We start from the raw sequence: 17207 nt of genomic DNA, 5'->3' as shown, positions 1-17207 counted from the left end.
TTCATTTTTCACATGCAATTGAAATAATAATAAAATGGTACTGTCAAACTACAGATTGGATATTGATGTTGGTTTTCAAAACACCTAAGAAAAGCTTTGAAAGTTTGATGGCCGGGGTTTGCACAGTAGAAGATTGAAAAAGGAGAACTTTCCAACAGGACTTGAAATCAAGCTCAGATTACCTGATTCTCTGGCGTTTTGGATCTATGGGTTGTTGATGCCTCTTGACTTCCAGGCATGCTTACTTGGCGTTTCAAAACAAACACATTAAAATACCAATGAGGGACAGATCACTCAAGCTGCTATATATAAAACTGGCATATACGTATGTTCAATATGCAATGCACTAGGCGTTCTTAGGGCTTTGTATTCTGTGAAATTATGTGAAGCGTCGATGTTCCGATGAATCTTCACTGCTTTACTGTAGAAGTGTTTGGGTTCATGTAAACCTTTTGTTTCCTGCTATTACACATGTGCTCACAGTTTGTATGATAATGATGTCATGTGATGGTTGAATTCAGAGTCGTTCAATTTGTATGATCGGCTGTTACAAGAGATGTCTCAACTCCACAGCACTTTCTAAAGTTTTACTATTTCATCGAAACAACATTGCAGGGGTTATAGCCTACCAACCGAGGTGTCCCAGTAGCATAGAGGTTACGCAAAACCTAAAACTTACTTTGGTACGCGCAAGTGTATAATTTAGTCACCAATATGGGACATTCTACTTCCTACTATTGGAAATAAAAGTTCAGCACAAAGAATAGTACAGTTGTTTGTTTTAAATCCCATCGAAAATGTTCGTTCAGTTTGAGATAGTGAAATTTAGACATAGGCTTACCGTAGCAGTGAGAGTTCATGCATAGGAGTAGGATAAGAACCTTAAGAACCGTGGGCGTGGTATTCTGACAGTCATTTGATATGTATGATGTTCAGAAAAGAAATAATACACACTTTAGTAATCTTGAAATCGCAAAACTTTTCCCAAATCAATAACATCGAAACCTATGACTTTTCAACACTTTACACGACCATTCCTCATGATAAATTAAAGACTAGACGATTTGACATCATAGACAATATCATCTTCAACTAAAATGGAAAACGGAAGTGATCAGTCATCCAAAAAATCACTTTGTTAAACACCTCTCTTATTCCATGCACAAATACTCTGAAGTTGAAGTAAAAATATATATGCTAGAGTTCCTCATTGACAATATCTTCCTGGTCTTTGGTTATCTAGTCTTCCAACAGTCTGTTGGAATGTCTATGTGTACGAATTGTGCTCCTTTGTTAGCTGACCCGTGTTTATATATATATGGAACAGAATTATTTTAAAAACTTCTACGTGAAAAGAAAAAAAAATCTTTTGCTGTGACCTTCAATTCGACATTTAGATATATCGACGACGTTTTGTCTAGTAACAATAATAACTTTTATTTCATATGTCAATTCGATTTATCCCAGTGAGCTCGAAATAAAACACAAACATAGAGTTGTCCACTTAGATATTTTATTGAAAGTAGACATGAACGGCCAACTGACAACCCATCTGTATGACAAATGGGATGATTTCAACCTCTCCATTGTCAACTTCCCATATTTATGTAGCAATATTCCATCATCACCTGTATATGGTGTTTATATATCTCAACTGATTCAATAAGCAAGAGTGTGTTCTGCGTATAGTCAATTTTTAAATCAAGGCAAGCTACTTACAAACAAGTTGATGGTACAGGGGTTTCAACATTCTCGATTGAAGTGAGTCTATGATCGTTATAACGCTCTAGTTCGTCAATAGAACTTATAATTGGAGCATATGCTGTCTGACGTTCTTCATACCGATTGTTAGGCCGTTCTTGGCACACTGATTTTGACTACGGATGACTCTGTTTACCTGATATAGTTTGTTATTATACCTATGTCCTTTCTATGTATTTAATTATTCCTAAGGGTTGTTTTAAATTGTTTCATATGTTATTAGGGTAATCATATTACTACATTAGGCGCTATATATTAATACTAATTACGCATTTTAATTCTGACACTATGAATATTTTATTCACATGTATGTGCACATCGATTTTATATTATCTTTTCGTTCACATTTGTAAAGCGCTTTATAGAACTAATGTTGATAGGGCGCTATATAAATCTTTTAATTACAATTACAATATGAATATAATAAAATAAAATAAAATTTTGAAAAAAATATATGAGGGTATGATATGGCACTCTATGTGACTAATGTTAGTGTGTGGTGTCGCAGTTGATACACTCTGGTATTTTCAAAAACGAATTTTATTTTTTAATTGTATACAAAATGCGATTGAAGACACCTTTTCTTTTAATTTTATGCAATACATACTTCTAGATGATTGTATGGTTAAAAGAAGGTTAAAACCCATCAACAATCACTGCTACTTTATTGCAGGACATACCATTGATGTAAATTGTATCCACGATACACAATGTTCTAATCTAAAGGGAAACAGCTGCTGCAACAAAACAAACTTACAGTGCACATGTTGCTCTGGGTACCGTCAACACAACGATCATTGTGAAGAAAATGGGGGTAGTGATAAAATATGTGATATGGTTTTGATAGTGATATGTTGCAGAACAGGAAAAGTTCGACTATTCATCATTACAGCGTTCAGTATCACGACAGAGTTCGACGTCCGTACGAGTGATCCAAAAACCGCGGCAGCTATCGCAGTGCTATTGTAATTCAACATCTTGTAAGGCATCAAATGATATTTTCATCTTTTGGAATAAAACTACAGATGATTGACAAAAAATCCGTGCTGAAATCAATCAATTACATCAATCAATTCAATTTACTATGGATGTGAATGATAAAGAACTGCCAATTTTGGACCTCCGAATCATTAAGGATGATACCAATATAATCACGCATCTTTATTGCAAAGAAAACTATTCACATCAATATTTGGATTTCCATTCATGCCACCCTTCACATTTATTAGATGAAAAGCAGTGCAGATGCACGGAAAATATAATTATCAATTAGAATATTGGGTATGTTTTCTTTTAAACTAGTGGAATCAGTGATAAATGTACGCAATCACACTGTCCCGTTTAAAGTCAACAAACCATGTGCACCTAGTAAAACAATCTAAAAAGTAAAGGTGTATAACAAAACAGTTATTAACTGGGTCCTCGAGCAATAACTGTTTTGTTTGACCATCGAACGGATTGGTTACCCTCCGCCTACGGCTTCGGGCAACAGACCCGTTCTCGGGTCAAACAAAACAGCTGTTGTCCTCGAACCCAGTCAATAACTGTATAATATTGTGTGTATTATACCGCTACGAGTGTAATTTATTATGACGTCAAAAAGGACAATTACTTACGTCGTGATATGTTGACATTACTTAGCAATATTGTTTTTCATTTTATAACTGGCTGAAGAGGCATTAAAGCCGAAAACGCTAACAGTGAAATGTTATTCGACTTTTGTGTTTCTTGACATTTTGACTTTTATTATTGGATATATATATATATATATATATATATATATATATATATATGATAATACAACCTTTGTTGAATTTGTGCAGAAGCAATTTATTCAAGAAATCAATTTCATACAATTGCATATGCCATACCATGTATTGATGACTATTTAAATATTCATAAATGTGAAAAAAGACAAAGAAAGCATGATGATATCGAAATGTCTATCGCTTACATTGCTACAATTGAATAATTTGATAACTTCATTTTTATCTATGAACCGTCCGTTACTACTTTCTCCTTATCATATATAGATTTCTGATGCAAAATAAATATATTCAGGATATGATTTTGTCATCTGTTAAGTGCAGCTCGTATTGACGTTAATGCTTGGGTCTGATCAGCATTGCTGTCCCTTTTAACGCTGTGTCAGATTTCCAATGCAACCAGAATGGGTAATCGGGACCAGAAAGAGCGGAGCCCACGTATTGGCCGTTCAAGTTGGAGTCTGAACAGCTAGCATACCACCAGGCTCCGTGGCGATTGACCGCACAGTTACCACCGTTAAAGTCATTATCCTCATCCAGTGTAGTGAACTTCATTCTATTGTGCCTCTTCAAACTGTCTCCTACAACAGAGTATTGATAACTGTTATAAACATCAACTGTCTCCTACAACAGAGTATTGATAACTGTTATCAACATCAACTGTCTCCTACAACAGAGTATTGATAACTGTTATAAATATTAAATGTCTCCTATAACAGAGTATTGATAACTGATATAAACATAAACATTTTTAATCAATCAAAATCTCTAACATTCAATTTTGATAATATATATTATCATCTTCGCCATGTTAGTATTGATTTCATTGATAAAGTTGACAAACATTTTGCCGTGGAACGTCGACTTTATTGTTCAGTTAACAACTCTTAACTTTAATAAATATTCAATATCATTAAGATTTGCTGTGTATTTATTTACATACGGATTGTACTGACAGAAACTAGTAGTATTTACAGACATACACTGATAGTACTGACACATACTGATAACACTTACTGACATATACTGTTAATACTTATAAACACATACTGCTTATACTTGTAAACGCATACTTATAATACAGACGTATACTGAAGTACTTAATGACACATACTGATAACACTTACTGACACATACTAATACTACTTATAAAAACATACTAATACTACTTATAAACACATACTAATACTACTTATAAACACATACTGCAATACTTATAAACACATACTGCTAATACTTATAAACACATACTGATAATACTTATAAACACATACTAATACTACTTATAAACACATACTGCAATACTTATAACCACATACTGCTAATACTTATAAACACATACTGATAATACTTATAAACACATACTAATACTACTTATAAACACATACTGCTAATACTTATAAACACATACTGATAATACTTATAAATACACACTGCTAATACTACTTATAAACACATACTGCTAATACTTATAAACACATACTTATAATACTTATAAACACATACTAATACTACTTATAAACATATACTGCTAATACTTATAAACACATACTGCTAATGCTTATAAACACATACTGTTAATACTTATAAACACTTACTAATACTACTTATAAATACATACTAATACTAATTATAAACACATACTGATAATACTTATAAACACATACTGATAATACTTATAAACACATACTGCTAATACTTATAAACACATACTAATACTACTTATAAACACATACTAATACTAATTATAAACACATACTAATACTAATTATAAACACATACTGATAATACTTATAAACACATACTTATAATACTTATAAACACACACTGCTAATACTACTTATCAACACATACTGCTAATACTTATAAACACATACTTATAATACTTATAAACACATACTAATACTACTTATAAACACATACTAATACTACTTATAAACACATACTGCTAATACTTATAAGCACATACTGATAATACTTATAAACACATACTGATAATACTTATAAACTCATACTAATACTACTTATAAACACACACTGCTAATACTTATAAACACATACTGATAATACTTATAAACACATACTAATACTACTTATAAAAGCATACTAATACTAATTATAAACACATACTGATAATACTTATAAACACATACTGCTAATACTTATAAACACATACTGATAATACTTATAAACACATACTGCTAATACTTATAAACACATTCTTATAATACTTATAAACACATACTAATACTACTCATAAACACATACTGCTAATGCTTATAAACACATACTGTTAATACTTATAAACACTTACTAATACTACTTATAAACACATACTAATACTAATTATAAACACATACTGTTAATACTTATAAACACATACTGATAATACTTATAAACACATACTAATACTACTTATAAACACATACTAATACTAATTATAAACACATACTGCTAATACTTATAAACACATACTGATAATACTTATAAACACATACTGATAATACTTATAAACACATACTGATAATACTTATAAACACATGCTTATAATACTTATAAACATATACTGATAATACTTATAAACACATACTGCTAATACTTATAAACACATACTTATACTACTTATAAACACATACTGCTAATACTTATGAATACACACTGCTAATACTTATAAACACATGCTTATAATACTTAAAAACACATACTGATAATACTTATAAACACATACTAATAATACTTATACTCACATACTGATAATACTTATAAATACACACTGCTAATATTTATAAACACATACTTATAATACTTATAAACATATACTGATAATACTTATAAAAACATACTGATAATACTTATAAACACATACTGCTAATACTTATAAACACATACTTATACTACTTATAAACACATACTGCTAATACTTATAAACACATACTGATAATACAGACACATACTGATAACACTTAATGACACATACTGATAATACTTATAAACACATACTAATACTACTTATAAAAGCATACTAATACTAATTATAAACACATACTGCTAATACTTATAAACACATACTTATAAACACATACTTATAATACTTATAAACACATACTGCTAATACTTATAAACACATTCTTATAATACTTATAAACACATACTAATACTACTTATAAACACATACTGCTAATGCTTATAAACACATACTGTTAATACTTATAAACACTTACTAATACTACTTATAAACACATACTAATACTAATTATAAACACATACTGCTAATACTTATAAACACATACTTATAATACTTATAAACACATACTGATAATATTTATAAACAAACACTGCTAATACTTATAAACACATACTGATAATACTTATAAACACATACTGATAATACTTATAAACACATACTGATAATACTTATAAACACATGCTTATAATACTTATAAACACATGCTTATACTACTTATAAACACATGCTTATAATACTTATAAACACATGCTTATAATACTTATAAACACATACTGATAATACTTATAAACACATACTGCTAATACTTATAAACACATACTTATACTACTTATAAACACATACTGCTAATACTTATAAATACACACTGCTAATACTTATAAACACATGCTTATAATACTTAAAAACACATACTGCTAATACTTATAAACACATACTAATAATACTTATAATCACATACTGATAATACTTATAAATACACACTGCTAATACTTATAAACACATACTTATAATACTTATAAACATATACTGATAATACTTATAAACACATACTGATAATACTTATAAACACATACTGCTAATACTTATAAACACATACTTATACTACTTATAAACACATACTGCTAATACTTATAAACACATACTGATAATACAGACACATACTGATAACACTTAATGACACATACTGATAATACTTACTAACACATGCTGATAATACTTACCGACAAGTCTAACGTTTTGATGTTGATGTGAGAAGAGCTTTGCAATTTCAAGTTTTCTAAAGGTTCTTTAGATTTTTTTGTTAAGATGTTCTGGTGTACTTTGAGTTTATAAATTGTTATCAATGCTGACACGATTTTGCTATATGCTTGTTTTCACTAGTATTTTCGGTTTGAATTAGTTTGGAATATTGCGTTTTTTGTCCCTTATGAAAGCAATACTAGCTGTCATTTTGGTGGCAAACATTTTTGTTGCAGAATTGTGATTTACAATTTATAAACTTTTGTTATCAGTATTTGTGTAAGAAAACCTACCAGGCTGATCTGAATGATGTCAATAGCAATATTGTCTTCCTGTACAAAAATGCCATTATATCTATCATCTACTAAACATCCATACAATGATTTCAATTAGTATGCATATTCATTGACCGTTTAATTTTTATATTAAGGATATGCAGGACGATGATCACGTGATGGTTGCGAATCTATTATAAATTTAGAACCGGACGCAGCATAGTTAAAGCTTCCCGAGAAAAATCACAATGCTGTACAGACACACTATATGACGTCATAATAGAAAAAGTACGTCACGACGTTGTATCGCGGGGAAAATGTCATCATATTTTGTCGTAATTTGCTACCGCTGTCAAGTGTCATGTGTAAATCTGTTGGTTGAATTCTTGTCAAATGATAATTTTTATTTAATTTCATAGTGATTACAAGTCTCTTTTTCATGTACATTGCATATATTATATATATGTATAGTATGCGCCACAGTAATTTTGATAGTATATAGCCTATAAGTCACCGAAATCGCAATTACATGCACATGCAATTTGCATCTCTAGGCAATTACAAAAAGAAAGTCAACCGTCTGTAAACAATTACTCGTTGCAAGTGGAAGATGATGATCGTTTGTTGGTATTTACTATAGTAGTGTGAAATTAGAACTGAACACACATTTCTCCGAATCTTGCTTGGGAAACGTATGAACTATTCTGGTGCTTTTATAATCGATCCTTGTTTGCGAAAAATACGCCCCCCCCCCTTATGACGACAATCGTTACTTTTGGTCAAGTATTAACGCCCATACTAGGAATGTTTAATTTTTGCAAGCATTTTCATGTAAATATAAGTACGTTTTATCTCTAAAAGTATTTCATATTCCAAATTATTTTACTAACTTTACGAAACACTGCTGCGGAAATGGTAACTAATGTAAAAATTATGACTCACGTCGGAATGTATGCGAGAAGCAGACGTGAAAAAGAAAAAGGTGCAAAGTCACAACATGTGCGATACATAAATACCTTGAAAAATAGCATGGAGACGATCGAGTCAAGCGACATTAGCTACCATGGCCGCGGAAATAATGTTGATCTTGTAAAGGAATAGTAGCTCATATTGACGTTAACTAGACCTAACCCGGTTTGAAAGAAAATGTATTGTTTAGAGCTAGACTAGACGTTTTGTTCGAAGCAATGTTTAATATATACATGTATATTTAAAAAAAAAATCTAATTCGTTTTCATTAATTCAATTTTTGTTCCATAATCATGAAAGTTCTAAATATTTCAATAGGTTCAAAACAAATATAGTTTCTAACAATGTATTCCAAAACAGGCACGAGGAATTACGCTGCCCCCCCCCCCCCCCCCCCCCCCCCCCAAGTGTTTGATAAGTGTTTGCAAAAAAATTCATTGACAAGTTTTTGAGCAGTGCTTCATTTAGTATCTCGACTACCTTGTTTTTGAGTACCAATTTCCACCCCAAATCCTTAAATTTTCATAATTTCTTCTTATATGATTATGTTTAAGCATGTTATTATTATATATTTTATATTTTGCATATATTCTAAAGATTATTGTAAAAGATATAGATAAAAATTCCATCAAATTATTTTTTTGAATTGAAAATCGGAATGATCTTGTAAAATTCACAATTTTCGAAAAGGGAGGTAATTCAAAGCTTATTATCTCCCTTGTATACCTAGAAAGTGGCCATGAAATTTATACACATTGTACAGGATATCCCGATGGTGCTTCATGAAAAAAAGAAAAAATATTCATTGACGAGTTATTTTTGGCCACATCGTCCCGCATGTCCTTAAGTCTATTTTGTATAATATTTTGTGTGTAATTTGAATATGTTTTGTGGTGAGTTAGGATTATATGTAAACCACAAATACCCGCCGTTCCTGAATATCCTGAGACTGTAAGCTGATATCTACTACTCTCGTCTCCAACCTGAAATGCGGAGTACAGGGCGTACACTTTCTCGTCATTAAAACTCAACAGCTCCACTCGTAGTTCCTGATTTGTCTTTGTTAAATAGTGAATAGCATCGTTTCCTGTTTATTAAAAAAAAAATGGTGCATGGAAAGGAATGATATGTAGGCCTATATTTAGTTTGCTATAGAGACATGCAAGATGAACTTTTTCAATCTCTCATATTTATGTAGCAATATTCCATTATCGCCTGCATATGGTGTTTATATCTCTTAACTGATTCGATATGCAAGAGCTTGTTCTGCATAGAGTCAGTTTTGAAATCAACGCTAGCTACTGACAAACAAGTTGATAATACAGGGGTTTCAACAGTGTCGACTGAGGTCAGCATTTTGCAAATTCTATAGTCGTTATAACGATCTAGTTCGTCAATACAATCTATCATTCGGTCAAATGCTGTCTGACATGTTTCATACCGATTGTTAGACCGTTCTTGGCACACTGATTTTGACTATGGATAAATCCGTTTACCTGATCAGGATATAGTAAAGCACTGCGGGTTTGAACGGTCGACAGGGGATGCTTACTCCTCCTAGGCACATGATCCCACCCCTGGTGTGACCAGGGGTCCGCGCTTGCCCAACTATATATTTTGTATTGCTTATATATTGTCGAAATGCGTATCTGGTGCATCAAAATTGGTACCGTATAAATTTTACATTATGACCCTGGGTCGAGGCCTCTGCTGGTGGACTGTTAGTCCCCGAGGGTCTCTACAGCCCAGTAGCTAAGTACTTCGTTACTAGCTTGAAAATACGGATGTATATTTAATTGCTGTTATAAAATTTAGAAATTCATTTCAAAATTAAGGATTATCTCCCTCATGCATAGCTCTTATCCTTAGACGAATTTGGCTCCACTTGTTTGGCACGCTGTTTTTGGATATATTTAGATCTAAAACTTCATAGTTATTTCGGATTTCAAACATTTCGGTTGAGCATCACTGAAGAGACATTATTTGTCGAAATGCGCATCTGGTGCATCAAAATTGGTACCGTATAAGTTTTACATTATAGGAGTTATGAGATAGATCACTTTTCGCTATCTTCGCCTTTCATAAAATATTTTTATTTTTCTTCCAAGAAGTTTAGGTCATCGTCGAGTATTTGTTACATGTAATAACGGTTCCATGCAAGCAAGCGTCATTTTTCTTCCTGTGCATCAATTCTATGCAATTATGTCTTAATCGCAATCTGGAATATTAGATATTTGATTGTTTATTTCCTATACTCAGTTATAGATGTAGACTTAATCTTGTTTCATGATATTGTGTTCATGATTCAGAGACTCTGTTATAATGGTTTTTTTAATTGCTTTCCTTGACACTTAAGCTTTTTAGAGTAATTCCACCATCAGATGTTCCAAAATCAATGATTTATTTCGATTTATGCATGATAGGAACATGAATTTTCTTAGAGTCTTTCCCGATAGTTATTGTAAAAATTATTGTTAAAAATAAACTATTTCAAAAGTCTAGATTATAGATGAACAATCAATGATATGTTTTAAAATATTGAATCCAAGGGCAATAACTATGTTTTTATTGATTTCTTTATCAAGTCTATTATGTGATATATTTCTTTTATTTTTACAGACATTTTGTATGTTTTTTGTGAGGATACAGTTTCATGAAATTGTTATGAAGGTTATAATATCGCCATAATCAGTTTGTATGAAATTCCGATACGCTGTTTAATGAAAATAGGAAATTTCTGACGGTGATATATATAAGATGAAACTGCGAGTATGGAGTTACCTTAAACAATACACGTTTTCGCAATAACCATTTTTAGTGCAAATATCTAAATATTCTTAATGTTTTATTTCCTTAATTTGTAACACTCCACATAGTGCTCTACATAGAAAAATCAATCTTAATCATAATGGTTTATTTTAATAATTTTACAGATTTAAGATTTTATGTCATCCTATCATTTAATTTCCTTTTTTTTAGTGCTGCATTCTTCATATCCTTGTAGAGCGCCTTAGATTAATTTTTCTTTATACATGTAAGGCGCTCTATAAATTTTATCGTTATTATTATCATTAAGCAATTATTTTCATATATAATTGTATGTGTCAACTGGAGGCACAGAGGAAAAATTGTGCATCAAGTCATATTTTTGAAATAAAACAGTATTATTGCAACATTTTTATTGATATTATGCATGAAGTGGTTACTACGAAACAAGGTTACTTTTCCCTAAGTAAAACATTAATAGTGCATCGGAATTGTACTATTAAAAAAATCATGCCTACTGATATCATTAATTTTCAATATGTCTTTTGCACATCTGAGCCAAAAGGACAAATGAGTTTTTCTGATCACCTGTTATCCCTCTGCCTGTCAACTCTACCTAATTTTGACTCATCCTCCGCAACCACTGAGCCTATTCCAAAAGATTTGTCAGAAAGAATCATTTTGGAAAAAGGGATCCTAAATTTTTCAATGGAAGTCTACACTCTACAAAAAAAAGGGGGGGGGGGTAGTTAAGAAATTGTGAATATATGGTGACATCCTTTGAAGATCTTCTCAAGAAACGCTGGACCAGGAAAAACAAATCGTATTGACAGATTAAATATTTTACCAGTAATGGCTCCCTGAAAATGAATGGGGACACGATAGGGGATCAAACTTTTAAATGGGGATATAGATGAAATTCTTTTAAATTGTATTTTTAATAAGAACAGGACCTTAATTAATCATATCAATATGCATGTATCTCCAAGCAATGTACCTTTAGGTTTGATCAAATCATGGGCCGGGTTAGGGTGAGATTTTATACTGGTATATCCATGCATAGGGACGTTTCTGGACATACATATTTTTATAGTAACAAGGCCGTGATTAGTTGTGTTACATCCTCAGGTAGTTCGGAATCAAATTGATTAAACTGTGGTTCCTTTCGGTTCATTCGGGTACAATAGGGAGTGGAGATTTTACATGGGAACATATACTAACGCCTTGAAATAGTGAATATAACGAACATCGATAAATGTCATCAATCCTATACAAAATTAATGATTTGGCAAACATGGGCCACTGAATATGCTAGAGGCGAGAGGTCAGGCATCAAGAAGTACTAAACTTCCCCGTTTCCCGGTCTCACCTGCAGTGACCTCCATATCTTGATTATGTAAATGAAGGAATCCGTAGTAAAACTTAGTATGTAAAGGAAGACGTAACATTTCTTGTACATGTATTCAGGTCACGAATGCCTGTATGCCAATTGTATGTTGTCAAGTCAAAGTTAACCGCTTTGTCATTTTACTACCATGTTTTATTTAAATTCGTTCTATTGTTTTATAATTTCCTTTATAGCTCTGGCAGGTCTTTGATTAGTGTATTATCAATGATTATTAGCACAGGAATTGTACAGCGCAAAGAAACTATTTGTAATTTTGCGCTTTATAAATGAATAAAATAATAATGATAATAATTATAATTTGGTATGTAACCCGTCGGACAGTACTCGACTGAATGGTATATTCTATTTGATTGATTGATTGTATCTTGTTTTACGTCCCTTTCGAGAATTTGTATATTAGATTGTAACATTAACTATATAATTTGCGAAATGTAGACTTAGAATTAGACAGTGTTTACGGGAAACGTAAAATCCAATCACATCGTCCTTTCCTTATCCCTGCAGTATTTCACTTTCATCAGGCCATTTCATTCATTCCAAATTACTTACTTTCCAAAATATCATGGATACAGGAGATATTTGCATGAAAAATGCTAGATGTACATGTATATGGTAAGATGCAAGGTGAAAATAACGAACAGTGATCAATCTCATAACTCCTAAAAGCAATACAAAATAGATAGTTGGGCAAACACGGACCCCTGGACACACCAGAGGTGGGATCAGGTGCCTAGGAGGAGTAAGCACCCCTTGTTGACCGGTCACACCCGCCGTGAGCCCTATATCCTGAATCCATCTTGAATTTACCAGACTTGGGGAGATGCATGTTTATCGATTTATTCCCGATATCGCAAGAATACTTATATTTATTTATTAATCATGTTAACATGGTTGACGACACCGACCCAATGTTATATTAATGTCAATATGTTGTCTATTTCAATCATTCTACATTTAACATGAATAGTAATCCTACCAATCCAGTAGTTTTTGAATGGAACTCCAAAACCTTTCTTGTAATCTGCCCAAATTTTATAAAAGTCTGTAGAACCATCCTCTCGTTTTTGGATAGCCTACAAAATATATAACATACAAAATATATAACCTACAGAATATGTAACCTGTAAAATATATAGCTTACAAAATATATAACCTACAAGATGTATGACCTACAAAATATATAACCTACAAAGAATATAACCTAGAAATTTCATATTTTGTGAGGTAATCAAATGTATTCAAAGTTCATTTCATGGTCTGTATGCATCAATGCAAATATCAAAATGCCGTATCACTTCTATTACTTCTCGGTTTTATAATATTCTAGAAAATACGAAACCATCATCACTTACTACGAATTATTGTCTTCTATTTCTAATCATGTTGAAAGATGTTCAAAATAGATATAGCTCTGTATTTTAATTTACTTTACATAGGGGGCTCATCTACATATTGTAGACAGACAGGACACTGATCACGTGACTGACATGTGCTATATTAATGACTCCACATCGTGATGATGTCTGTCTTCTCTTTAATAGCTGACAGCACAGCTTATCAAACTAATGACAACATTCAGCAAAATGTTATCTTTACCTGTTAAACTGTACAAACAACAAAGTTTTAAAACAATGATCTGACTGTACATTGATTGTTTGTTTTACGTCCCATTGAAATTTCTTTAATTTAATTTTGAGACGTCAATAGCTATAGGTAAAGTCTCACAAATTTAGACCGATGCTTAGCGCCTAGGGTCCTAGTAATAATTGTTCTTTATCGTGCCAACACCTGACACGACACAAAACCTCCGTTTTCAAGGTCATATTCGAAACACTCGTCATTATCATTTCTAAATGCGGGGCGTTTGACGAAGGAGTAATCGCTTCATATTTTAACGTCTTAGGCTTGATGTGGCCACGGCTCGAGCGGGGGTCTACCTCACGACCTCCCGGTTACGAAGCCAAACGACCTATATGTAACAATTAGCTACCGTTAGTACAGGTAAACTTAATTTTAAAATATTGTACTAGATATTGACACATGTAACTTTGTATCAATTACGGTGACTTGATAAACCTTGTTTTGAAATGTATAATTTCAAAACCTCGAATTTTTTAAGGATTTTATCTAACTTTGCGTACAAATAAATTGTAAAATTTGTGATTATACACAACCTAATACCAGTACATTACATATTACATTACTGGGGACTAGATTTAATGACCAAAAATTCCAGTGTTATATATTAAAATTGTTTTGAGTGGACAAAAAATAAAGCTGAACGAGAGTTTACACACCAATAAATCCGAAAACGCATTGCATTCATACGCGCCTGAAAACAAATAACCTAGTGCGGGGAAACTATTCAATATTTTGAAAATGTTAATACAGCGATTGAATTGAAATTATAAGAATCCAACACTCCTTTTGAAGAATTTATCGATTTGTAAACTACGGACATTTCAATCATAAACTTACCATAAAAGTGCTTTACATTTTTATTCTGAGTAAAATGCCTGAATTTACACATCGATAAAATGTTTACTCGTGAAATATACGACCAAGTTTCGGACAGCCTTATTCTCGTGTGTGAATTCAACTTCATTGTAGATGGTAAATCACCATCGGGCAATGCTTTATGAATTTTGATTAGTATTAGATTGTATGCTAGTATTTATCCACTGATATGTCTTGCTGTAAATATTTGTATATAAATTGTTAAATCTTTGAATCGTGCGTAATTGATTTTTGCTGGACTTTATAAAGGTGATTCCGACCCGTTACAATGTTATGTTTAACTGTACAACTCAACACAATTTGAACACATTATGTTTAGTATCCAAATTGGAGAGGTCTGTTATAGAACCGTGCGCTTTGATACAATTAATTTTTCCATCTAAGTGCACTTTCCCACAAAGTTTCTTTCTTGGGGAATTAAGTTTTCTGTTTCTATTATTGTCGATGAGATAAGTTGACCACTTTACCATAAGGTATGTTACCGTCATGTCTCTGTGACATCACTGACTATTCGTGTTTATAATGGATGTAAATAAAGCCATCGATTCAGGTTACTATACTATTCTTAGAATTATTCATTCTTTATATATTTGTTTTTCACTATCAATTACTCAATATTTCGATTCGTTACTAGCTTGAAAATACTGATATATATTTAATTGCTGTTATAAAATTTAGAAATTCATTTCAAAATTAAGGATTATCTCCCTTATGCATAGCTCTTATCCTTGGACGAATTTGGCTCCACTTGTTTGGCACGCTGTTTTTAGCTATATTTAGGTCTAAAACTTCATAGTTATTTCGGATTTCAAACATTTCGGTTGAGCATCACTGAAGAGACATTATGTGTCGAAATGCGCATCTGGTGCATCAAAATTGGTACCGTATAAGTTTTACATAATGATGGGATAGAATGGACAGGTGTTGATGCACAGTTCAAATACTTGACCTATCTAACAGAGACTACAGAATAATACAGCATTATATTCACTTTCCATAGACATTCTTACAGTTTGTTTTTATCTTATTTCTATGTACTCACCGTCCAGCCCCCTCCATCTGCAGTCATATCACAGTATACTTTCTTTTCCTGTTCATTGACATTTATCGAATATACCCCATCTTTTTCTTTCACGCATGGGTTACTTTGTAAAATCTCCATACAGCTTTTATGCACATAACGCACTGGAAGAAAGACATGATCAGCTATTGATTGCTGCTAACAATATTAAGTTGTAATACTCATTACTGTACATACTGATATACGTACATGTATTTTAATGCGATTGTCGACTCATACAAGATTTTATATAACATATAAAAAGGTAAAGGTTTTGCAAGATTTGCTAGACAACCGAAGCCAAAATGGACCACCGTGAGAAGACGTGAACTTAAAATTAAATGAAAAATCTTGGCGGAGATTTAACAAAACTAATTATCCTAAACGTCCTAAAAGAAATAAAGGACCAAAGGTACAGGGTGTAATTCATTGGCTCAAACATTTCCACTACCAATCAATCCATTCACTACTTACACACACACACGCACGCACGCACGCACGCACGCACACACGCACGCACGCACGCACACACACACACACACACACACACACACACACACACACACACACACACACACACACACATATATATATAATTCAATAAAAGGTATTCATTATTAATTTGTATTCACCTGAGGATGGATGTTAAAATCCAGAAAGCGCTAGTGATTTAAATATATTTTGGAGCTGTATATTTTCC

General features: G+C 32.1%; 1 protein-coding gene across 1 annotated transcript; it reads right to left on the bottom strand.

Annotated features, from left to right (window-relative positions):
- Window positions 1-3863: 3863 nt before the first annotated feature.
- LOC125656283 (ficolin-2-like) lies at window positions 3864-16609 on the bottom strand. The gene is made up of 4 exons (XM_056145843.1): window positions 16490-16609; window positions 13907-14003; window positions 9724-9843; window positions 3864-4108 (listed from the first exon to the last, which is right to left on the bottom strand). The coding sequence occupies exons 1-4, from the start codon at window positions 16607-16609 to the stop codon at window positions 3864-3866; spliced, it is 582 nt and encodes a 193-aa protein (XP_056001818.1).
- Between the last annotated feature and the right edge of the window lie 598 nt (window positions 16610-17207).

Source organism: Ostrea edulis, chromosome 7 (genome assembly GCF_947568905.1).
Source record: "Ostrea edulis chromosome 7, xbOstEdul1.1, whole genome shotgun sequence".
In the NCBI taxonomy this organism is placed as follows: domain Eukaryota; kingdom Metazoa; phylum Mollusca; class Bivalvia; order Ostreida; family Ostreidae; genus Ostrea; species Ostrea edulis.
Note: the sequence above shows the minus strand (reverse complement) of the source record. Positions and strands in the feature narration are given on the sequence as shown.

Coding starts and splice junctions, on each gene's coding strand:
- LOC125656283 (XM_056145843.1), bottom strand. CDS start 16,609: ATGGAGATTTTACAAAGTAACCCATGCGTGAAAGAAAAAGATGGGGTA. Junction 14,004..16,489: donor CAGATGGAGGGGGCTGGACG/GTGAGTACATAG, acceptor TATATTTTGTAG/GCTATCCAAAAACGAGAGGA. Junction 9,844..13,906: donor ATTCAAAAACTACTGGATTG/GTAGGATTACTA, acceptor TTTAATAAACAG/GAAACGATGCTATTCACTAT.